General features: G+C 42.6%; 1 protein-coding gene across 2 annotated transcripts in view; it reads right to left on the bottom strand.

Annotated features, from left to right (window-relative positions):
• The window catches only part of Il12rb2 (interleukin 12 receptor subunit beta 2), a 92,453-nt gene that overhangs the window by 43,526 nt on the left and 24,077 nt on the right, over positions 1–24,850 (bottom strand). For both annotated transcript variants that reach the window (XM_021191031.2, XM_021191032.2), the window contains 5 exons: positions 24,523–24,637; positions 23,421–23,614; positions 21,961–22,103; positions 19,356–19,506; positions 5,694–5,773 (listed from right to left, as the gene is read on the bottom strand). In XM_021191031.2, the coding sequence (XP_021046690.1) occupies positions 5,694–5,773; positions 19,356–19,506; positions 21,961–22,103; positions 23,421–23,614; positions 24,523–24,637 (683 nt within the window). The remainder of the gene's footprint in view (positions 1–5,693; positions 5,774–19,355; positions 19,507–21,960; positions 22,104–23,420; positions 23,615–24,522; positions 24,638–24,850) is intronic.

The following is a 24,850-nucleotide window of genomic DNA, read 5'->3' on the forward strand; positions in this document are numbered from 1 at the left end:
CAGGAAATAACACTCTACCATGCTCATGTATATGTATCCAAGCTCAATTGAACCCATGGGTCACATACACATGGACAAAGACATGAAAGAGCAAGCAGAGCTAGTTAGAAAGAAACAAGGAGTTGTGTGTGTGTGTGTGTGTGTGTGTGTGTGTGTGTGTGTGTGTATGTGGTGGGCTGGAGGTAGGCAACAGAGGATAATGGGTGTGAATCTTGGCAAAATACATTGTGTGCATATATGACATTAAATAACCATATTGTATATGTATATGAAATGGTCAAAATAAACTAAAAACTTATAACACACAGATAGCACACACACACACACACACACACACACACTACTTACACATACACATACCACAGATAAATACACATAGACATACACACACAGACTCATACACACACATGTGCACACACACACACACATCACATGACAGAGAAACAGAGAACTTGAACCAAGTAGTACAGCTTTCTTTATACTAGAAGATAGACTCTTAGCTGGACCAGCTAGCATTTATATGAGCTATACCCAAGGTGAACTGCTTCTGAGCTGATTGACTCAAGAATAAAATTTCATGGCTGTTACCTGGTGTCATGATTTCTACCTCGCTTTGCAGCTAGAAATGCTATAAAGTATGGGAACCTTTTATGAAACAAAACAATTTTCTCTCCTGTTTCTGCTTTCTAGTTTGGTAACTCTCTGCCCTCAATGGCATCATTTTTGTCCTTGGGCACTTTCTGCTCTCTAACCAGAACCCCCTATTTTAGCTGGAATAATGTGCAGTTAGCAATTGGGGAAGAACAACCTTTTCTTCCCAAGAGAAATATCTTTGGAAATGTGGTGTTGGTAAGTGAGACGGCAAGGACTGGAGAGGAAGGGACCCTGCAGAAAAACCGTTTCACCATTGCTCTTGTGGTTGGTTTTTGTTTGTTTGTTGTCGTTGTTTTAAAAGGTATGTAATTTCAGCCTTTCAAAACCTGAGGCAGGTGGATCGCTTCAGCTTCTAAGCCACCCTAGACACTAGAGAGCATTGAAGGTCAACCTGAAGCCCTATCTTAAACAAACAACCAAACAATCAAACAACAATATAATCTCCTGAATCTAAAACTCAAATCAAAACAAGTAAGTATGGCTCGAACATTTTAAGCACACACGTGGTTCTCTTTTTTTTTTTTTTTTTTTTTGAGACAGTTTCTCTGTATAGCCCTGGCTGTCCTGGAACTCACTTTGTAGACCAGGCTGGCCTCGAACTCAGAAATCCGCCTGCCTGGGCCTCCCAAGTACTGGGATTAAAGGCGTGCTCCACCACCACCTGGCTTCACACATGGTTCTTATTAGTGGCTTGTCTTTCATTTATACAGAACAGTGGTTCATTAAGGTAATACTTTTTTCATAATGAAGTTTCAGTTCCAGGCCTCCCAACCAATGTCCTCTCACCGCTGTCCTGGGGAACTCATGATTCTGGGTCTAGCTCTAGACTCAGTGGCTGTGACATCGCTCCATAGCTTCTTACTATTTATTCCTGATCTACTGGGTGATTGACCAGATTCTCTTGGTTTACTCTTGAACTCTTCCTAAGCATGTATCCTTGTCACCCTGTGTCTATGTCTGCTCCCCTGCTGGCCTGTGAGCTTCAGGACTCGAGGCCAGGGTAGGGCTTCCACATCCTACCAGGTAGCAAGTGTATAGTTCTGAAAAGCTATGCTTAATTGTTTGAATGGCACAATGAATGAGTTCATGAGTGAGCAGAGATTCATTTGGACACAGACATTGCTCTTCCACATCAATGGGCCTCAAACATGAGTTTTTTTGTCAAGACTGAAGAAATCAAGATGCAAGTATAAAGGCTAATGTGATCTTTAACACATGGCCAGATTTCTTTCAGTCCTCATATAAATGTACACGTTGAAGGTAGCGTCCCTTTTTAAAATTTAAAAAAAAATATTTTCTTTATTTACATTTTAAATGCTACCCCAAAAGTTCCCTATACCCTCCCCCTGCCCTGCTCCCCTACCCACCCACTCCCACTTCTTGGCCCTGTACTGGGGCATATAAAGTTTGCAAGACCTAGGGGCTCCTCTTCCTAATGATGGCCGAATAGGCCATCTTCTGCTACATATGCAGCTAGAGACACGAGCTCTGGGGGTACTGGTTAGTTCATATTGTTGTTCCACCTATAGGGTTGCAGCTCCTTCAGTTCCTTGGGTACTTTCTCTAGCTCCTCTATTGGGGCCCCTGTATTCCATCCAATAGCTGACTGTGAGCATCCACTTCTGTATTTGCCAGGCACTGTAAAGGATGCATGGTACTGGGAGAAAGGCACAAGGGAGTCATAGGGTCAAGCAGGTATGCAAGCAGGGCAAGTGGCAGGAAACCTTGGCCAGCAGGCAGAGGCTGGCAGGATGCCCTTGGTAAAGGGGCCATGCTGCAGAGCCTGTCACAGATCTTGTAGCATTTCTTCTGTACTGCATTTCTTATATTTCTTAGATTATATCAAACACTTGGGCTTCATGATAGATAACACTTTAAAAAAGAGCTATGGCTAAAAACTTACAGGATATTGGGCCAGCGGGATGGTGTAATCAGGAAAAGGTACTAGCCTCATAGCTGAGGACCTGAGTTTGAACCCTGTGACCCATATGGTGGATGAGGAGAACTGATTCTACCAAGTCTTCTGACTTTCATGCACATGTCTGTGCATGTGCACACGCGTGATGATAAAAAATGTTAAAATATTACAAGGTACAAGATTTTTTTTTTAAAGAAATGGAGTCTCCAGGAGAAACTGAGACATGAGAAAGTGATGAACTGTGGAAACTTAATAAAGAAGTAAAGTCTTTCTCATCTTAGCATCCACACAGGCATAAAACCACACACCCACACAGGCACACATCCACACACCTACACAGCACATCCACATACCTACACAGACACGCATCCACACAGGCACACATCCACACAAGTATACAGGTAAGCATTCATACAGGCACACATCCACATACAGGCACATATCCACACACCCACATAGGCACATACCCACACAGGCACACACTCACATAGACACACATTCACACAGGCACACACCCACATAGGCACACACTCACATAGAGACACAGTCACATACCCACACAGGCACACATCCATACAGGCACATACCCACACAGGCACACACCCATACATCCACACTCTTTAGACTATCCTCTGGACACATATAAACTTACCCTCTCACATACTCACTCACTTGTTGGGAACTAAATAAAGGGGGGCCCTGGGGAAGAAGGGTGGGGGGAGAAATATGCCACGTCCTGTCTGGCCAGAATTCCTGTACTGTAGGCAGGCGGACGAGGGAATATTGCCAGGCACTTTCCACACGACCCGGGGGGGGGGGAGCATCTAAGCCTCTGAGGCAGCACCCTGTCACCCCAGGGTTATGGGAGAGAGGGATGAAGGAAGAGGTTCCCAACACCTGTGAGAGTGGTGCAGCAGATCTTGATGGAGCAGAGACTCTCTACGAGCTTTATTATAGAAATGCAGGGGGAAAGAGGGAAGGTAGAAGAGAGAGGGGGGGCTAGAGAGAAAGAGAGAAGACAAAGAGAAAGGAGAAAAGAGGAGAGAGGAGAGAGAAGTGAGAGGTAAGAGGACAAAGGCTGCTTGTGGACGTTGTACATCGTGGTGCGGAGCCTAGTGCGCACCACGATGTACAACGTCCACAAGCAGTAATTTAGGCAGGAGACAGAGATCCATGAGCATGGAGGAAAGCCTATCGTGTCATGTAAGTGAATTATGACCATCAGCTCGACTGGAGACCAGCCTGCAATTCCCCACACTCACTCACTCACTCACTCACTCACTCACTCACTCACTCACTCAGTCACATATACACACACCATTCCTACCTACATGTTCACAGGATTGCTATCTTATGTATACAAGCTCCTATGTACACACTTATCCTTTATATACAGACAAACATTCACACATGCATGATACAATCCCATAACACACCCACCCACAGATATACATATGAGTACACTTACACCTGCACCCATACACACTCAGTTCCTGCAGGGGCTGCGCCCACTCAACACTTACTTATTCCTCTAAGGTAAATATCCTATGAAAGTGTAAGAACAATTTCACATTTCCTTTTGTTCAAGAATAACAACTCTGTAACTGTCTTCACAGGCTAGTGTAGTTCTACTCTGGACTTCCTTGGTACTCTTTGCAGTTATGGTGTGCATTTGTGTTGTTAAAGAAGAAAACTCATTGTATTGGCAGTTTTGTGTGTCAATTTGACACAGGCTGGAGTTATCACAGAGAAAAGAGCTTCAATTGGGGAAGTGCCTCCATGAGATCCAGTTGTAGGGAATTTTCTCAATTAGTGATCAAGGAGGGGAGGGCCCCTTGAGGGTGGTGCCATCTCTGGGCTGGTAGTGTTGGGTTCTATAAGAGAGCAGGCTGAGCAAGCCAGTGGAAGCAAGCCAGTAAAGAACATCCCTCTATGGTCTCTGCATCAGCTCCTGCTTTCTGACCTGCTTGAGTTTCAGTCCTGACTTCCCTTGGTGATGAACAGCAGTATGGAAGTGTAAGCTGAATAAACCCTTTCCTCCCCAACTTGCTTCTTGGTCATAATGTTTTGTCCAGGAATAGAAACCCTGACTAAGACACTCATATGCACATCCTCTAGCCCTCTCCCTAGTGTGGTATCATCTGGGTATCATTGAAAACCCAATCTGAAGTTTTCATTCATAAGTTATGACTCTCTGCATAGCTTACTTTGAGCACTGTTCTTGAAAGCAGCTTCATTTTGAACTGCATTAATAATTTCGAAGTGAAGGGCTTGGTCATGATGCAACGAGTTATTTTTTAATAGATTCTCTTGTATCAGACACACACGCTCTGTGTGTGTGTGTGTGTGTGTGTGTGTGTGTGTGTGTGTGTGAGGGTGGGGAGAGCTGGGAAGGAGCTTTGATAAATCAAGTATAGAACACCTCACCTGGAAACCTTGCAGGTCAAAGCTGAGTTCAAACTGTATTTTGACTCAACAACGATGACTCATCAAGCAGCAGATAAAGTTGCAGAGAGGCTCTCAAGTCCTCATCTCTAGTGTCTGGATGACCCTAGGCATGCTCTGCCTTCCCAGGACACTTGGCATTTCATCTGGTAGCTGAATATCTAATGCCTAACCCACTGGGCTTGTAAGAGTTAAATGAGGTGGTAATGGTGGCTTTCAGCCCAGGTGCAGCTTTGATTCTTCATAAGAAAGGCAGGATCCTGTGTTCTGTTGTTCCTGTTTTACCGCTGAACAGCAATTGCTTTCCAATACCATTTAGGTTACTTTTGACTACTTAAAATCTTTGCTCTTTCAATAGCTGTGGGAAAAATTCCTGAACATTCACACCCACAACTTTCTCATCTTTTATTTCCCAAGGATGACTCAACAGGATGGAAAGTCTCTGCTGAGCACAGTTTTGAAAGAGTGGTGGCTAAAGGGGAAGGTATAATTTAAAGGCAGAAATGCTGGGCACAGAGGTGTGGTGAGAGTTGAGGACAATAGAGCAGGTATCATGGAATTGTCTGAGCGCCTGTCTTCCCAGTGTGCTATTTCAAAATCACAGTGGAAGCATAAGGACATGCTCTCAGATTCGCTTAAGTTAATAGTCTCCTTGAATTTCACATTGAAAGCTTACCTTCCAGAAAAGAGAAATCTGCTGTCTGTCATAGTCGATGTCTTGTTTCGTGTACCAGATGTCTAATATCCCAACAGGCTCTGACAAGAGTAAGGGGTGAAAAACAGATTTTCACATAAATATGTACACAATAGAAAAAATTTAAAAGTCAACAAAAAATTCTGAAAATTATTATAGACTAATTTCAATTTCATTGAAATTTAGCATTTCCTGTTTTACTTAAAAGCAAACATATACTTTTGGCACAAAAGTAAAAAAAAAGATGGATACTTTGAAAAGAAAAAAATTAAAAATATTGAGAAGAAAATTTCTTTTCTTTTCTTTTTTTTTTTTACTTTTTTTATTAGATATTTTCTTTATTTACACTTCAAATGCTATCCCGAAAGTTCCCTATACGCCCCCCCCCGCCCCTGCTCCCCTACCCACCCACTCCCACTTCTTGGCCCAGGCCTTCCCCTGTGCTGGGTCATATAAAGTTTTCAAGACCAAGGGGCCTCTCTTCCCAATGATGGCCGATTAGACTATCTTCTGCTACATATGCAGCTAGAGACACAAACTCAGGGGGTACTGGTTAGTTCATATTGTTGTTCCACCTATAGGGTTGCAGCCCCCTTCAGCTCCTTGGGTACTTTCTCCAGCTCCTTCATTAGGGGCCCTGTGTTCCATCCAATAGCTGACTGTGAGCATCCACTTTTGTGTTTGCGAAAATTTATTTTCTAACTTACCTTTAAAAATATGTTAATTCACGTTTCATTGTAAGGTACTGAAGTTAAAAAAATCAAGGTATATATGGTTATCTTTCTCTTTTTTTATTGGAATGTGGGAAAATAAGGATATAAATAAAATCAAGGTAGCTTAAGAACATAAAACACAAAGAAAAATGACAAGATGTATCTTCGCCTCAGTCCTAAACTTAGAGCGAAGAATATTTATGGGGTGATATACTTGGAGGGAAGGCACATCTTATTTACCTTAAAAGTCACAGTACCTAGGACAGCATCTAGGTTGTAGTAAACATTGCTCAGTAATCAATGAACAAACCAGGCAATGCTATGTATTTGATGTCAAAACACAAGCTGAGCTGATTCTATAAGACAGTGGCCGAATATAGTACTGATGAACTTGAAAAAGGCAGATACACTTTACAACGTGATAGAATATCAACCCTGTGCTGTGTGTTTATGAACACACACACACACACACACACACACACACACACACACACAAGTGCGCACATGTGACACAGACACACGTGACACACACACATGCACACACACATACACAAGTGCGCACATGTGACACACACATACACGTGTGCACATGTGACACACACACACGCACACACACACACACACACACACACACACACACACACACACAAGTGCGCACATGTGTCCGTTTGTTCTCTCCTACTTGATAGATTTGCTAGCCAGGAGTGCAGTCAGTACAACCACTGAACTCAGCTGCTATTGCTCCAATCCAACTTCCCTCACAGTGAAACTTGCAGTGTGTTTGAGGTGAGGCTACACGAGTGTTTCTTCTGGAATAAGTTTCTCTCAACCAGAACAGTTCGGTAGTAGGTGCATTCCCCATCAGGTAGGCCTCTGGGCCTCTTCTGTGGCTGTTCTCTTCCTTTGTAATTCCTACCCCCACCTCTCTTCCTCTCCCCTTTCTTCCTTCCCTCTCTCCCACATCTCCTCCGCATCCTCTCTTCCTCCCTCCCTCTCCTTTTAACCATCTACTTGTGTTTTTTTACTTAAAGCCTTTTTTTCTTCCCCTTCTCTTGCCACTAGGTATAACGTAGCCCTTGCAGTGAGGACCGCAAGATGAGAAAAACTTTTCATAAAGGATTCTGAAATGCTCTTCATTCTTCAGGACTTGAAAGGGTGACACAGATCTGATAGTCCAGGTGCAAAGTGAAACAGTACAGGCAAGGGACACTAACCAGTCTAAGGTACAAGGTAAAGTTTGGCCATTACCAGGCACATGTTCTCATTGAGCCCTCTTCTGATACAGATGTCTCACATGATAACACCTGCTGCACACTTGTGGATGAGGAAGTTGGCGAAACCAGATGAACAAGCCTCAAAGCTGATAACTGGCAAGGCTGAGAAAAGAGACCACTCTTGTTATCACCAAAGAGCCTGCTTTTCCCATTGCAGTTTGCTGTATTGAACAAATTCCACAAATTACACAGTCCAGGCACTGACCGTGTAATTAAGACTGGGTGTGTTCCGTGTCAGAATCAGTTGACTTGTTCCCAGCAGTAAGGCCTTCAGCTAATTACATATTGGCAACAAATTTGAAGGCATTACTCACTGGATTGCTTACTAAAGACCCAGCACCCAACAGGTTATTATGGACTAGGAATCAAATTCTGCACAAACACAAGAACAAGTGCAAGTGACGTTTTAGTAGTGTGCTCTTACTGCACAGGACTCAGATGGCCTTCCCTGGATCTTCCATGGCCCCTCCCTGGAACTCTTATCATAGTTTTGCACATAAACTGGATTGTGTCTGATCTCTAAGAGAAAAAAAACCCTGTTAGTTTCTTTTTTTGTTTGTTTTTGGTTTTTTTAAAGATTAATTTATTTATTATATGTAAATACACTGTAGCTGTCTTCAGACACTCCAGAAGAGGGAGTCAGATCTTGTTATGGATGGTTATGAGCCATCATGTGGTTGCTGGGATTTGAACTCCGGACCTTCGGAAGAGCAGTCAGGTGCTCTTACCCACTGAGCCATCTCACCAGCCCCCCTGTTAGTTTCTTAATACCATATATTTTCCAGCTACTGCCCCGCATATCTGCCTTTCATCGAACTCTTGGGAAAGAGGTAGAAATTGTTGCTGTCTTCACTCCCTCACTTCATATTTACTCCCAAACCATGCTGTGTGAAATCCCTTCCTCCATATACATTGACTGTGTGGCTGTCCAAGTCACCAGGTCTAAAGGTCACTTCTCTGCTCTCATATCATTGCATTTCATAGCATCCTGAGTCAAGAGGTTGTTGCTTTTAAAAATTTCTGGAGACATGATTATATGTGAGAAAATGGTGAAGGAACAAAGTATTCTAGTTTTCTCATGCTGATTCATCCATCCTACAATGAAGGAATTGTTAGGGTACTAATGGGAAATGTGGGTTGTACGTTATACAGAGAATGCAAGTTCCCTAAAGCTCAAACAAGGAAAGCTAGATGCTGTTTAGAGCCACATGTATAAGAAATGCACAGTCCAGGGCAGTGCTCCCAATGGGAAGCCATGACAAGGCTAAGGACATATTGGCAATCTGACGGTATTTGAGACAAGTGTTGGATCTGGAAGTGCTAATATTGTTGCCTTACTTGCAACGAGATTACAGATGAGACTGAGAAGAGAAAGACGGTACAAGAGATAAAACAACAACAACAACAACAACAACAACAACAACAACAACAACAATGGGACAGTATCTTTTCCTCACTGCAAGACCTTGAAGGCTGTAAATCCCAGACAAAGCACCTTAAGTCAGAGGGCTCTTAAAAAACAACAACCCAACCCAACCCAACCCAACCAAATCAAATCAAATCAAATCAAACCAACCAAAGAACACCCCCCCTACACAAGAACTAACTGTAGAACGGATGGTTTGAACAATACACATCCATTTATATAGTTCTAGAGGCTGAGAAGTGAAGATCCCGGTGCTGTCAGATCTGGTGCCTGCTTGGTGTGGTGGCCTTTTGCTGAGCCCTCCAACAAGAAGTGGTGGAGTAGGAGACAGATATGCTTTTTTCTTCTTGTGAGGGCAAGGATCTCATACATGAAGGCTCCATATTCATAACTCAATTACTGGCAAAAATCCCATCTCCTACACATCTTCCTTCTGGTTTGAGACAGATCGTGTGCTACAGTCTCCCCCCACCCCATCCATCCATCCATCCATCCATCCATCCATGCAAACAAAAAAGCAAACAAACAAAAAACCCAGAGACAGCTTGACTCCTAGGAGGCGTGTCACAACCAGGCTCACAGGTGAGACCACCTGCCCCAATACCAGGCCTAACTGGGACTACCATGGAGCCCAGAGGATGCAGGACCTAGCTGCTCTACAGGAGATACATTGTCCTTCTGGTCTGCAACTGTGCCCAGGGGCAGGCAGATTGGGTGCCCCAGCTCCCTCTGCCCCCACCACACCCAGTGACAGCTTTACTCCAGGAGATCCATCATAATCAGGCTCCTGGGAGGGACAGGCTCCAGTCCATGACAACAGGGCCAATTAACACCAGTGATAACCAGATGGTGAGAGGTAAGCACAAGAACATAAGCAACAAAAACCAATGACACTTGTTGGCATCATCAGAACTCAGTTCTCCCACCACAACAATCCCTGGATACCCTAACACACTTGAAAAGGAAGATTCTGACCTAAAAAATCCCATCTCATGAAGATGATAGAGGACCTTAAGGAGGACACAACACACAGGTAAACAGGTAGAAACCCTTAAAGAGAAAAATACCTTAAAGAAATAAAAACCTTAAAGAAATATAGGAAAACACAATCAAACAGGCAAAGGAATTAAAAAAAAACACCCAGGATCTAAAAAATGGAAATAGAAACAATAAAGAAATCACAAAGCGAGGCAACTCTGGAGATCGAAAACCTAGGAAAAAGATCAGAAGTTACATATGCAAGTATCACCAACAGAATATAAGAGATAGGAGAGAGAATATCAGGTGTAGAAGATACCATAGAAGATATTGACACAACAGTCAAAGAAAATGCAAAGTGCAAAAAGCTCCTCACTCAAAACATCCAGGAAATTCAGGACTCAGTGTAAAGACCAAACCTAAGAATAACAGGTACAGAAGAGAGTGAAGATTCGCAAATCAAAGGGCCAGAAAACATTTTCAAAAATATCATAGAAGCAAACTTCCCTAACCTACAGAAAGAGGTAGCCATGAACTGTATTTAAGAAGCCTACATAAGACCAAATAGATTGGACCAGAAAAGAAATTCCTCCTGTCACATAATAATCAAAATACCAAAAGTACAGAAAAAAAGAATATTAAAAGCAGTAAGGGAAAAGGGCCAAATAACATATAAAGGCAGACCTAGACCTGGAAGGTGAGAGACTCCCAGGATTCATAGGGAAGGACCTTTGATGAAATGTCTGACAGTAGGGAGAGGCAATTTATAGAGCCCACTTCCAGCAGGAAGACAGGACATTAAGTGAGGGATGGGATTGCCATTCCACAGGCACACCTCTGACCTATAATTGTTTCTGTGTGAAAGAATTACAAGGATGGAAATGGAGAGGATCCTGAGGAAAAGAAGGTCCAGTGACAGGCCCAAAGTGGGATCCAGCTCAAGGGGAGGTCCCAAGGCCTGACACTATTACTGAGGCTATGGAACACTCACAAAAAGGGATCTATCATGACTGCCCTCTGAAAGACCCAACAAGCAGCTGAAAAAGTCAGGTGCAGTTATTTGCACCCAACCAATGGACAGAAGCAGCTGACCCCTGTTGTTGAATTAAGGAAGGCTGAAAGAAGCTGAGGAGAAGGGCAATTTTGTATGACAACCAGCAATCTTAATTAGTCTGGACCCCTGAGATCTCTCAAGCACTGGACCACCAAACGGACAGCATACGCCATCTGATATGAGGCCCCCAACACACATACCTTAGAGGACTCCCAGGTCTGTGTTCATTCAGAGATGATGCATCTAACCCTCGAGAGACTGGAGGCCCCAGGGAGTTTAGAAGTCGGGTGGGGTGGGGGTTGGGGGTATCCACATGGAGACAGGGGTGTGAGGAGGAGGTATGGGATGTGGAGCAGAGGTAGGTGGGGAATGGAATATGGAGTGTAAAAAATGAATTACAAATAAAATTAAATTAAAAAAAGAACATTTAAAAAAAAAAGGCAGACCTATCAGAATTACACCAAATTTCTCAACAGAAACTCTAAAAGCCAGAAGATCTTGTACAGATATCATGCAGACCCAAAGAGAACACAAATGCCAGCCCAGGCTACCATACCCACCAAAACTCTCAACCACCATAGATAGAGAATCCAAGATATTACATGACAAAACCAAATTTAAATAATATTTTCCACTAGTCCAGCCATACAGAAGACAGTCTGTTTAGTTTTAACAAAATCAGAAATGAAAAGGGAGACATAACAACAGAAATGAGGAAATTAAAAGAACCATCAGATCCTACTACAAAAGCCTATACTCAACAGATACCAGGTACCAAAGTTAAATCAGGATCAGATAAACCATCTAAACTCTCCTGCAACCCCTGAGGAAATAGAAGCCGTCATTAAAAGTCTCCCAATCAAAAAAAAAAAAAAAAAAAAAAGCCCAGGGCCAGATGGTTTAGAGCAGAATTCTATCAGATCTTCAAAGAAGACCCAATACCAATACTTTTCAAACTATTCCACGAAACAGAAACAGAAGGAACACCTCTTAATTTGTTCTATGAAGCCACAGTTACACTGGTATCTAGACCACACAAAGACCAACAAAGAACTTAAGAAGAAATTTGCTTATAAATATCAATGCAAAAATACTCAATAAAATTCTCAAAAACTGAATCCAAGAACACATCAAAATGATCCTTCACCATGATCAAGTAGGCTTCATCCCAGGGAGGCAGAGGTGGTTCAATATATGCAAATATATCAAAGTGATCCATTATATAAAAAATCTCAAAGAAAAAAATCCCATGATAATATTACTAGATGCTGAAAAAGCTTTTGACAAAATACAACACCTCTTCATGTTAAAAGTCTTGGAGGGCCGAGCGTGGTGGCGCACGCCTTTAATCCCAGCACTTGGGAGGCAGAGACAGGTGGATTTCTGAGTTCAAGGCCAGCCTGGTCTACAAAGTGAGTTCCAGAACAGCCAGAGCTACACAGAGAAACCCTGTCTCAAAAAACAAACAACCAACCAAACAACAACAACAACAAAAAATCTTGGAGAGATCAGGAATTCAAGGCCTGTACCTAAACACAATAAAAGCAATATACAGCAAACCAAGAGCTAACATCAAATTAAATGGAGAGAAACTTGAAGCGATCCCACTAAAATCAGGGACGAGACAAGGATGCCCACTCTTTCCTATTTATTCAATATAGTATTCAAAGTTCTAACGAGCAATTAGAAAACAAAAGGAGGTCAAAAAGATGCACATTTGAAGGGAGGAAGTCAGTTTTAGTATTTATGGATGATATGATATTATACATAAGTGACCCCCAAAATTCTACCAGAGTATAGCTGAAGACCCAGCTATACCACTACTGGGCATATACCCCAAGATGCTCCTACATATAACAAGGAAATGTGCTCTGCTATGTTCATAGCAGCTTTATTTATAATAGGCAGAATCTGGAAACAACCCAGATGTCCCTCAATTGAAGAATGAATACAGAAATTGTGGTACATTTACACAATGGAATACTACTCAGCTATTAAAAATGACTTCATGAATTTTACAGGCAAATGAATGGAACTAGAAAATATCATCCTGAGTGAGGTAACCCAGACCAAAAGGATATACATAGCAGTGTACTCACTGATAAGTGCATATCAGCCCAAAGCTCAGAATGCAACTCACAGACCATATGAAGCTTAACAAGCAGGAAGGCTGAAGTGTGAACTTAGAAGGGGGGAACAAAATAATCACAGGAGGTGGAGGGAGGAGCAACCTGGGTGGGAGAAGAGAGCGGGGGCTGGGGGGAGGAAAGGGGTGGCAGGATCAGGTATGGGAAGAGACAGAAGAGAGTTCCAGAGGGCCTGGAGGATGAATAGAAATATGTAGCAGTGGGAGATGGGAAACATGGGGAACCCCTAGAAAGTCCCAGATGCCAGTGATGTGAGATGCCTCCAGGACCCAATGGGGATGACATTAGCTGAAATACCCAACAGTGGAGAGATAGAACCTGAAGAGACCACCCCTAGTAGATAGGTATGGCCTCTAGTTGAGGGATGGGGCCACCCGCACATCTCAAAACTTTTAGGCCAGAATTATCCCTGTTGACAGGAAATGCAGGAACAAAAAATGGAGCAGAGACCGAAGGAAAGGCCATCCAGAGACTACCCCACCTTGAGACCCATTTCGTCTGCAGACACCAAACCCCAACACTACTGCTGATGCCAAGAACTGCTTGCAGACAGAGCCTCTTATGGCTGTCCTCTGAGAGGCTCTGCCAGCACCTGACTAAGACAGATGCAGATACTCACAGCCAACCATTGGACTGAACCTGGGGACCCCAATGGGATAGTTAGGGGAAGGACTGAAGGAGCTGAAGGGGTTTGCAACCCTATAGGAAGAACAACAATATCACTAACGGGACCCCACAGAGCTCTCAGGGTCTAAACCACCAACCAAAGAGTATACATGGGTGGGTCCCACAACATATGTAGCAGAGAATTGTCTTATCTGGCATCAATGGGAGGGGAGGTACTTGGTTCTGTGGAGGCTTGTTGCCCTATCAAAGGTGGATTCTAAAGGGGTAAGGCGGAAGTAGGTGGGTGTGTGGGAGAGCACCCTCTTAGAGGCAAAGGGGAGGGGGGCTAGGATGGGGAATTTGTAGAGGGGAGATAATATTTGAAATGTATGTAAATACAATAATTTTTATAAAGTTCCATCTTCTAATTCCATCCCATTGGGGATCAGGGCTTCATTATATGAGTTTTGTGGGAAGAGGACCATGGGTTTATATCAGGGAATAAATGTAAGAAGGCTCCTAGACTCCTCTTGGGTGTTGTGTTTCACCTTGGCATTGGCTCCCCCAGGAAGTTTGCTCTAGCCTTTCAAGATAAATTGCCACTCTTGGAGTCTGCAGTTCTGACTGGTTGACATTATGTCCCATCACCTGGTGTAGTTCCTGATGGAAACACAATTTTTGAAGGCTATGCTTTCTATTTCAATGAAAAAGCACTTTCCAGTAGCGGCCTGACCGCCATTTATTAAATAATGTACAGGTATTTTCCTCCTCAGGGACAGGAACAAGCTTAAGGAAAGCCAAGAAGGGGTAAAGGGGCTTCTGACTAGATCACTATTTTCTCCATAATAAAATGTTTGCATGTAAATCTTTTTAGTACTGTACAGAGCCCTTCATTCTCATTTTCTTCAGCCTTAGGCAAAGAGATAGAAGCATGACAATCTTTGAGCTTGACAACCATGATTTGTGGGCCGAATTCAGCCTGGTACCTACTTTTGTACAATAGCAAACAATAATAATAGCTTGGAATTTTTAAAAGGTAATAAAATGAGAAATATAATTTTTAGTTACACATGGAAACTTTGTAATATCCAAATGTTGATATTCATACATGGAGTTTTCTTGGAATGCAGCCACGTCTTTGGTTGATGGCAACGACTGCTCAGAAACCTCAGTAACAACTTTTACTGGTTGCAGAGACTATACAGTATACAAAGCTACAAGTATTAGTTCTCTGGACCTGCAGATCAACTGTTTGCAAATTCCCAAGCTTCACTGTTACGAAAGGTCTAAGATGTTAGAGTAACTCTATTTGATTGTTCACATCACCTTAATGGTGATAATAGGTTAGTATCACATATGAATACGTGAATGAATGAAATGAATTAATGAATTAATAAAGTTCCTAGCTTTTCAATGTGAGGAAGTGTGGCTTTAATGGACCTCTGAATCTCTCCCTTGGACATCTTTCACTCACCTTTGTTGTCACCATGACATGAAGCACTTCTTTGACACTCTGACCTGAAGATAAGTATTCCATGCCTCCTGGGTTAACTCCCAAAATTAATGGAGGTGAGTAGCCATAAAACACTTGAGCAGAGAGTCACATATGCAGAAGAAGGCCTACTCATCGTAGTGGAGCTCTGCTAGGTGCTATGAGAGGTGAGCACACACAGATCTAGATACTTCTGAGTTCAAATTCACGAGTTTTCTCTTACTAGAAAGAAAATATAGCTTCGATCCCCCAGAGTCAAGACTGCTTTGGGTGGATGCTGAATTATGGACTGTTTCTCTGAATTATGGCACAGAAAGTGACATGGTTACCTTTCCTCTCCCCTCCCTCAGTGGTCATTTCTCTGCAAGACCATGACCATAGTCAAATTTACCAGCAAAGGAAGGGGCACACATGGAGCAAAGACAGCCTTCACAAAGGCAGAATGACACACATATAGTCATGCCTGGGCCACCAGGGATACCATGCTCCTTCCAGTTTTTAGAAGCTGAAGCTACAGAAAAAGAACCATGAATCATTCACAGTTTCGGAGAGTAAAGTGTGTTGCGTGTGACTAGACACTTAAAAGGGTTAAAGGGAAGAAGTGTTAGAAAAAAACTTCACACGTTTGGGTTTGCATCAGTTGGTGTTTCAAAGGGAAACTGATGACAGAAGAGTGGTAAGGGGTGTAAACCACACAGCTTAAAGTAAGAGCAGAGTATAGGACAGCCCACAGAAAGATCAAACTAGAAAAGCAAGATGCAGGCATTGAAGGAAGCAAGCGAGGTGAGCTGGGCCATGTTTCAGCTCTTTGAGTGCCTGCTCTGCTCTGAGCAGACCAGCCCCACAGTGACTGGTGGCTTGTTTACAGCTTATTAGAGTTACTAGTTTGCCTTGGAGAGGTTTTAAATTGTTGGATAAATGCTAAGAAAATAAGAAAAGAAAATCCTTTTTGGCACATCTAAGTAAGTCATTAATCCATGTAAAATGAGGAGGATTCATAAGCCCCCAGTTTCTGTAGCTTGGGTTTCTCAGCCCCATGGGATGAAATAATGTAGCTCATCTAGACCCATTTACTATCTTGGATTTGAATATCAAATATGACCCATTCAAAAATTCTTATCAGCATTTTGAGAACAAAATCTAATCCATGAGGTATTTTAAGAGAATATTACTTTACACTGGGTGTGGTAGTCCTTGCCTTTAATCCCAGCATTTAGGAGGCAGAGGCATATGTACCTCTGGGTTCGAGGCCAGTCTGGTTAATAGAGCGAATTCTAGACAGCCAGGGAAACAGACATACAGAGAAACCCTGTCTTGAAAAAAAACAACAACAAAAATTACTTCAACTGCATTAAATAGTGCAAAGAAAATCTCTGTGCAACAGAGGGATCATGTAGGTCAGAAAAAGAGTCACTTTAATTACCACATGGTAGATGAATCCATTTTAAATATTTTCTTACATGGAGAAATACAGTTATCAGAAGACAAGAAGTTTATTGTTCAAACTCTGTATTGGGTATAATAGTATCCTAGTAGGTATCAGGTCTCTCTGGAGCCTTGGATGCCACCAGTCCATTACTGTCAAGTGTCTTCAGTTACCGAAGAACTTTTAAGAGGCTGGGTGTGGTGGCTCAAGCCTTTAATCCCAGCACTGCAGAGGCAGAGGCTGAAGGGTGGTTTCTGAGACTAAGACCAGCCTGGTCTACATATTTAGCTCCAGGCTAGACAGAACTACTAGTAAGACCGTGACTCAGAACAAACAAACGAAACCAACAACTCACCCTCCCCCAACTATTAGGAGCTCAAGAGGTACAGATCAACCATAAGACTGCTTCTTATATATGCATACTCCACCTTTGCAAATAACCACTGAGGTATTCACAGTATAAAAATTCCAGCTGTGCAGAGGGGTGGACATTTTTAATCTCAACATGTGGAGAGCAGAAGCAGGCAGATCGTTTTGAGTTCAAGGCCACCAAGGTCTACATAGTGAGTTCCAAGTCAGCCAGGGCTACATAGTAAGAATTTGTCTCACAAAACAAAACTACAGATAGTAATAAGCAGTTGATTATATGCCTGAATTTTTTCTTTGTAATTTACACAAAATATTGTAACAGGACTCCAGACCTTAGTAGATCACCTGACTTCATGATGGGAGCACCATCCAGGCTGTAAAATTCAGTTCTTAGACAGCATCATGCATCATGTGCCAAACTCAAACAAAGGAGTAATCTGTCAAAGTCCATATGGTTCTGGGAAAGTCTCAAAATGTAGTAACTTCGCTTTTCACCTTGGGTAGTTCTGATTCTGGCTAACTGTTCTTGTCAACTGAAATGTGTTAACCCAGGACATCCTCTCCCCTCTCCCCTCTCCCCTCTCCCCTCTCCCCTCTCCTCCCCTCTTCCCTCTCCCCTCTCCCCTCTCCCCTCTCCCCTCTCCCCTCTTCCCTCTCCCCTCTCCCTTGCTCATCACTTAAAAGGTTACCATGAGACAGGTATAGGGCTACAGTAAGGATCCCAACACCCAGTGTTGTAGCCAGCCAGCTACAATATTAGCTTATTATTAAGCTAGTAAAGACTTTCTATTGGCTTAAACCCATGTCTAAGCAGTCTTCTCTGGTGGATATCCCATACTGTATGAAAAGTTCTATACTTTGCTACTAACAAGTCCTTGAAAAAACAGAAGAGCATTCTTGTGAATTCCAAGGCTTTTATAATTTCGAAGTGTCTTCTAGACACAGCAGGGTAGGCATACATTTGAATTCACAACGTTGAGACTGCATGTCCAGCTGGGCAAGGTCCCAGCACGGAGAGGTGGGACTTCATGCCCATCTCCTGCTAAGGAGCTATTGGCAATTGATAGCAGCTGGGAGAGGGAGAGTTAGTTTTTGTCAAAGCTTGTGGTTATTGGTGGATTGACTGCCTTCCAGTGAAGGCCACATAATCGAGAATATATATGGGCAGCACAGCTTGCACTTGATTTTTAAAAACAGACAGACAGACAGACAGAAAAAAGGGCATAGTTGAGTGGGTTAGATATGAATCTGGATAGGAGTTGGGGGAGGGGTGAACCTGATCAAACTTTTTTTTTTTTAAAGATTTATTTATTATTATAAATAAATACACTGTAGCTGTCTTCAGACACACCAGAAGAGGGCGTCAGATCTCATTACAGGTGGTTGTGAGCCACCATGTGGTTGCTGGGATTTGAACTCAGGACCTTTGGAAGAGCAATCAGTGCTCTTAACCACTGAACCACCTCACCAGCCTCCTGATCAAACTTTTAAAGAACTAATAAAAACGAGGAAAACATTTTCAATATGACGATAGGTTATATAAGGATTTCTATTTGTATAAAATATTTGCTTCTATTTCAGTGATAGTGACTTCTCAATAATTATCAAAAGGAGAAGCCCATTCATTAGATTAAAACTTGAACTTGTTATACTGTTCCAAGTCATGGTATAACAGCCCCCCTTGAGCAGTGTGACATAGAAGGCTTGAAGAAGTGAAATGTAGCATTTGGAGAAAAGAGACATTGTTGGAGGTTACTTCTATTTTAGGATATTGTCTTTAGAAGTTCTTTCAAGCTTTTAGTATGCTCTATAGTTTCAAAATTACAATTTATAATTTTCAAAGAACCAAAGAGATAAAAATGTATCAAAGAAATGAGATTAATTCTGGCTACGGGTTTGGGGGAATGACAGTCACCCAGGCAATAGAGAAGTAAGAGCAAATTTAACTGGGCACTAGTAATGTGCTGACTTGACTTATGGCAGGCAGGGGCAGGACCTGTCTGTACCTGTTAAACTTCTTAGCATCATAAACTTACCTTCTGGGCAGTTTCTGTATAGCATGCACGGAAAGAGTCTGCTCAAAGGAAGACTTGGTCTCTTCCAGTCCCCTTTCTCTGATCCCTTCCCCCCATCTCTTTTTTGTCTTTCTGGATGCCTACCTTCCTCTGGTGTTCGTGTTCTCAGTGACTCACTCCAATTACTCCAACTTCCTTCAGAGAGATGTAGCTTAGAGGAGATTTGAAATTCATATTCTGTAAATGGTCTCAGATCTTGAAGGTCATGTCTTCCTTTGGCATTTGTAGCATTAACCTTGAATCAGATGAGATTCACTGATTTACAATGTTTGTGTATTCTTATAGAGAGCATTGTGACAGTTCACTACAGGCACACCGTGTACAATGGCCAAAGCAAGGGGACAAGGTTCCCCTTCTCATAAAGCAGTAAGCCTGGAGACTGGAGAGATGCTTCAGTGACTAAATACTGGGTATTCTTACAAAGGACCTGAGTTTGATTCCCAGGACACACATGGCAGCTCACAACCATCTATGACTTCAGTTCTGTAAGTTCTGACTGGATATCCTTTTCTGGTTAAATAAATCAGGTAAAACAACCATACATATTAGAAACAAAACAAAACTGAAAATAGCAAGCATTTTCATGGGCATTCACACCCTTCTGACCACTCTGAAGTACTTTATAGGTCACATCAACTGTTAGTAGTGTGCCAGGGTGAGCCTGAAATCACTCCTGTATTCAGACAACCCCTTCCTTCTTCCCTCCCCTCCCTAGGCTCCACTGACAAATCCAGGTTCTTACTCATTAAGGCAATCTTGTAGAACAGAATGAAATAGCAGGATGAAGTTTACATAGTACCTATTAATAGTACGTGGGTAGAAAGAGGAGGTAGCTTGGTGGAACAGTGTGTTCTTAGCATGTGCAAACTCCTATACAGAAAAGAAAAGAAAAAGGATAATACCAAGAAGTTTTGAAAGATTTATTTATTCATTTGTTTGTTTGCTTATGTGTGTGCCTAAGAGTTTGTACGTGGACCGTATGTGTGTGTGTGTGTGTGTGTGTGTGTGTGTGTGTGTGTGTGTGTGTGCAGGAGTGGGAACTGGCATTACAAGCAGTTGACAATCACACAGTGTGAGTGCTGGGAACCAAAGCCAGGTCCTCTGGTGCTGAGGCATTTCCCCATCCATATACAGAGAAGTTTAACCTGAAAGGGCAAACTAGATAAGATACTTTATAAAATTCTTGAACAAACCATCATCTTGCTCTTTTTTTTTTTAAATTATAAAAACGGTAATGCCAGGTTGGAAAAATGTCTCAGTGGGTTCAGCTCTTGCTGAACAAATGTAAAGACCCGAGTCAAATCTCCAGGACCTGTGTAAATCTAGGCACAAGCATCTATGATCCTAGGCTCCTATAGTGAGTGAAGTGTGGAGACAGGAGAATCCCAGCAGCTCACAGGCTGCTAGCCTGGGGTATGGGCTAGCCTGGAGTATGTGTCTGTGAACAGCAAACACACCCTATCTCAAACAAGGTGAAAGTGGGATGTGAGCCTTGGCATTCAGGGCTGTTCTGACTTCCACATCCGTGCCACGACATATATGCACCCTCATCACCCTCACATATACAGTGTGCTGCCTAATATGCAAATTCCTTTTCTCGGGAAAATCTAGTGCCATATAAACCTCTGAGTACATACTCTAATATTTTTCCAATATATTTTTAATGCTAAAAAAGGATAATGAGGAAGGGGATAGAAGAATAAGGAGAAACAAATTATTAGATTTATAAAATATCATGGCTTAAAACCTTCAGACTCAGGGCCTGTAAAATGGCTCAGCAGGTAAAGGTGCTTGCTGTGCAAACCTTATGACCCGATTCTTATCCCTAGAACTCACGGTAGGAAGAGAGAACTGACTTCTAAAAGTTGTTCTCTCATCTCCGCAAATACACTGTGGCACACACGTACCTGCACACACACACACACACACACACACACACACACACACACACACACACACACACACACACACACACACACACACACACACACACACGTAAACAAAAGTAAAAATTAAAATACAACTCAGAATCAGGGAGCAACATAGTTCTTGTCTGTTTGTGTGTCTACATGCTCACATGTATGCATGTGCATGTAGAGACCAGAGGTCAATGGTAGGCGTCTCCCTCAAATGCTTATGCACTGTTTGATTGTTTGAGAAAAAGTTTCTCACTGAATCTGCCTCTTGCTGACTGGCTGGGCTAGTTGACCAATGCCCTCCAGACATCCTCTTGTCTCTGCACCTCAGTGCTGGAATCACAGACATAGGCTGCCATGCCCCACCTTTTAGTGAGCGTGCTGAGGATCCAAAATCAGGCCCTGTGCTGGCTCAGCTAACACTTTGCCCATTGACCAATCTCTCCAATGCCAATAGTTCTTAACAGAGAGATGGCTCAGTGATTAAGAGCACATGCTGCTTTTGCAGAGGACCCAGTTTTGGTTCCCAGCTCAGAACAGTCTGCAAGTCCAGCTTCAGGGGATCTGGTGCCTTTCCCTGGCTTCTAGGGACATGAGGCACTCATACATACAGGGAAACACCTGTACACATAAAAAAAAAACCTTAAAAACTAGGCAGGTATACACAGCTTCCTGATAGATTTCAAATGATGTGTTTCTAGGCTAAAAAGATGAGTCTATGGACTATGTCAAGGGCTCTTACGTGTTTTATCCCATCCCTCTAAGACTATTACCGTGTTCCAGGATGTGCTGTTAAGAGGCTGGTATCTGAGTCGATTGAGTACCACTTGCCCCTCATCTTCCCACTGCAGTGTACATCTGCTCCCAGAAGCATTTAGAAAGTTGATTCTGATGTTCCACGGCGGAAGAGGGCTCACTAGTAACCAAGACAAACCAAAATGTGCAAGTCAGGCTTTGCAACCAGAGATTGCTTAAGTACTGACATGAGCTACTGAAAATGTTGGTTTCTAGAGAGTCAACTAACCTGGACCCTGGAGGCTCTCAGAGTCTGAATCACCAACCAAAGAACATACACGAGCTGGACCTATGCTTCCTTGCACACATGTAGCAGATGTGCAGCTTGGCCTTATGTCAGCCCTGAACAGTTGAAATGGGAACTATCCCAAAAGCTGTTGCCTGTACTTGGATATGTTCTTCTGGCTGGGCTGTCTTGTCTGGCCTCAGTGGGAGAGAAAGCCCCTAGCATTGAAGATACTTGAAGTGCTAGGGTGAGGGGATACCCAGGGGTGTTTCCACCCACTCAGAGAGGATAGAGTGGGAGGATGGGGGAAGGATTGTGGGAGGGGGTGACTGGATGGGGGCAGTGAGTGGGATATAAAGTGAATAAGTACAAAAAAAGTAAATAAAAAAATTTGGTTTCACTTCTCAGCCACTGAAATAATTGCCCTTACAACTAACTTCATCTCTACCAAAAAAATAGATTTGTTGACTCGACTTAATAGATTTAAAGAAAACCAATATGCCAATGGAAAAATGTTTGGAAAAACAGAAAAAGGGAAAGGGAAGGACGGTGGTGCAGTCATGAACAGTTTTTAAAGAGACAGAAGGTGGATGAGGAGAGAGGTTGAGAGCAAACAGGTATGCAAATAGCAAAGAGAGACGTGGTGTGAGTAGGAACTACAGACACTCAGGGCCACCAGGATGGTCCCAGGTCCATATGGAGGGATGCAAAGTGGGATGCTTGAGACTGGCTTCTAATTTAGCTAGGCCAATTCTATTGTTCAGGTGCTGGGACTGGCTCGTTACAGTTCCCAGAAGTGTGGGGTAGAGGCTAGCATTCTCAGAGCAGAGCTTTTGCATCTTGGCATATTATATGCACAGTGTACACAGGGGGTTAGCCAGTGGGATAAAGAGCCACTGGTATGACCTTCTGGAACACTCCTCAGCCTGTGGTGTCACTGGCAGCTGCTTCTTTCATGGGAATAAGTCAGAAACTCTTATTTCTCTAGGAGAATGAGGCTGAAAGTCCCATTTTGTTGCACTTCTATGCGGCTTCAGGCCAGCCCTTCTTTTACATGCATTAGAATAGCCTTGTACTTTGTCTGTAGCTTTTGGTTACTTCCCATTATCTTCTGTCTCCTTGAAAATAACTATACACAGAAGATTTGAATGAGTTTTAAAGTAAGTGTTATGTGCCAGTGAATGATGCCTGATTAACTGCAGTAGAAATTACCTATGTCCAAGAACGTGAACGTATGCGGAAGTGAAGAAGAATTTCCAAGATCATTGATGGCAGTAACACGGACTGTGAACCTGGATTCAGCTAAATCAGGGGTTAGATTGATCCCAAGATCCAGTCGATTACAGTTATGACGATTGTCAGAATAACATTGGTTCTGACAGGTCAGATTGTTTGGTCCGCTTAACCTGTAACCCAAACAAAGCTGTGTTTAGCAGTATACTTTTCATGCTGCTTCCTGCAGTTACTACAAAAGGACAAAATGTTCTAACATTAGAAATTCCAGACAGATGGTTTAAGGCTGGTCTTGTTACTAGAGGATATGCTGTGGGCATCTCTGAATCCTGTTCTTATGGATAGAGCCATGCTTCCTACACACTCCAGGTTTTAAATTTTAGTACAGTTGAAATCTTTTTAAATGCATGTTTATATAAAGGAGTATTTTGCCTACCCTGTTCAATTCTCTAAATCATGGCTGTCATCTTGGCTCCTCAGGGCAGTTCTAACCTTTATCCAAAAGACCTGTGAGCATCTGACTTACACTGAGTGGAAATATGGTGTGAGCTCACAGTATGTCCATACTGTAAGTAGGAGGACTCCAATCCTGGTCCCATTGCCTTTTTTATCTCATGCTCACCTACGTTCAGCTAGGCTGGTGATGAGATTATGAGATATATTCCAGGAAGAGAGGCTCCCATATTCCCTCTTCTTGTGTACTCTCACATCAGCCATTTTGTATTTTCAAAAGCAATTCCTCCAAGGAGGAGTCCATTTACATATTCATGATGTCCAATAGTGTGTGACTGCAAATGAGATGGGGTTTTACCCAGCCAGCTTAACCTGGTTGCAGGGAGACTATCTTAGCCAAGGCCTTGGATGATCCAAAGAACTTCTTGAATGAGAATTTAGAGCCAAGATATCAGGGCTCACAGTTCAAACTGCTGAGGCATTTATCATTGACAGACACTGGGAACAGTATTTAAATTCCAAGCAAGCTATCTATTGCTGCTTCTTGGCAAATAATGAAAAACATTTGATATTGCTGAAAGCCATGTAAGAGAATATACACAAAACAGCCACAAGGTGCTTTACTCACTGTAAAGTGTAATAGGTTTTCAGATAAGTAACTTTTCCAGAGTTCCAGGAGCAGGCCACAGTTCCATTTTCTCCTTCTTGGACACATGATATGTTTTGAGGTGGCTCTGGAACAACTTTGAAAAGAAGAGCAGGGTTTGATTTTAGGGATATTCCTCAGGTGACATCAAGACCACAGTGCAATTGTTTTGCCAGTATATTGATAATACCTTCCACATCTCCCACAAATCTAATTGAAGCTATATACTATCATGTTCATATTTGCTCCCAAGGCATGAATTTTATCTAATAATTAAAGCAATAGTAATGAACATTTTTTTTAATAATTT

The sequence above is a fragment of the Mus pahari genome, chromosome 2 (assembly GCF_900095145.1).
Source record: "Mus pahari chromosome 2, PAHARI_EIJ_v1.1, whole genome shotgun sequence".
NCBI classification, from domain to species: Eukaryota; Metazoa; Chordata; class Mammalia; order Rodentia; family Muridae; genus Mus; species Mus pahari.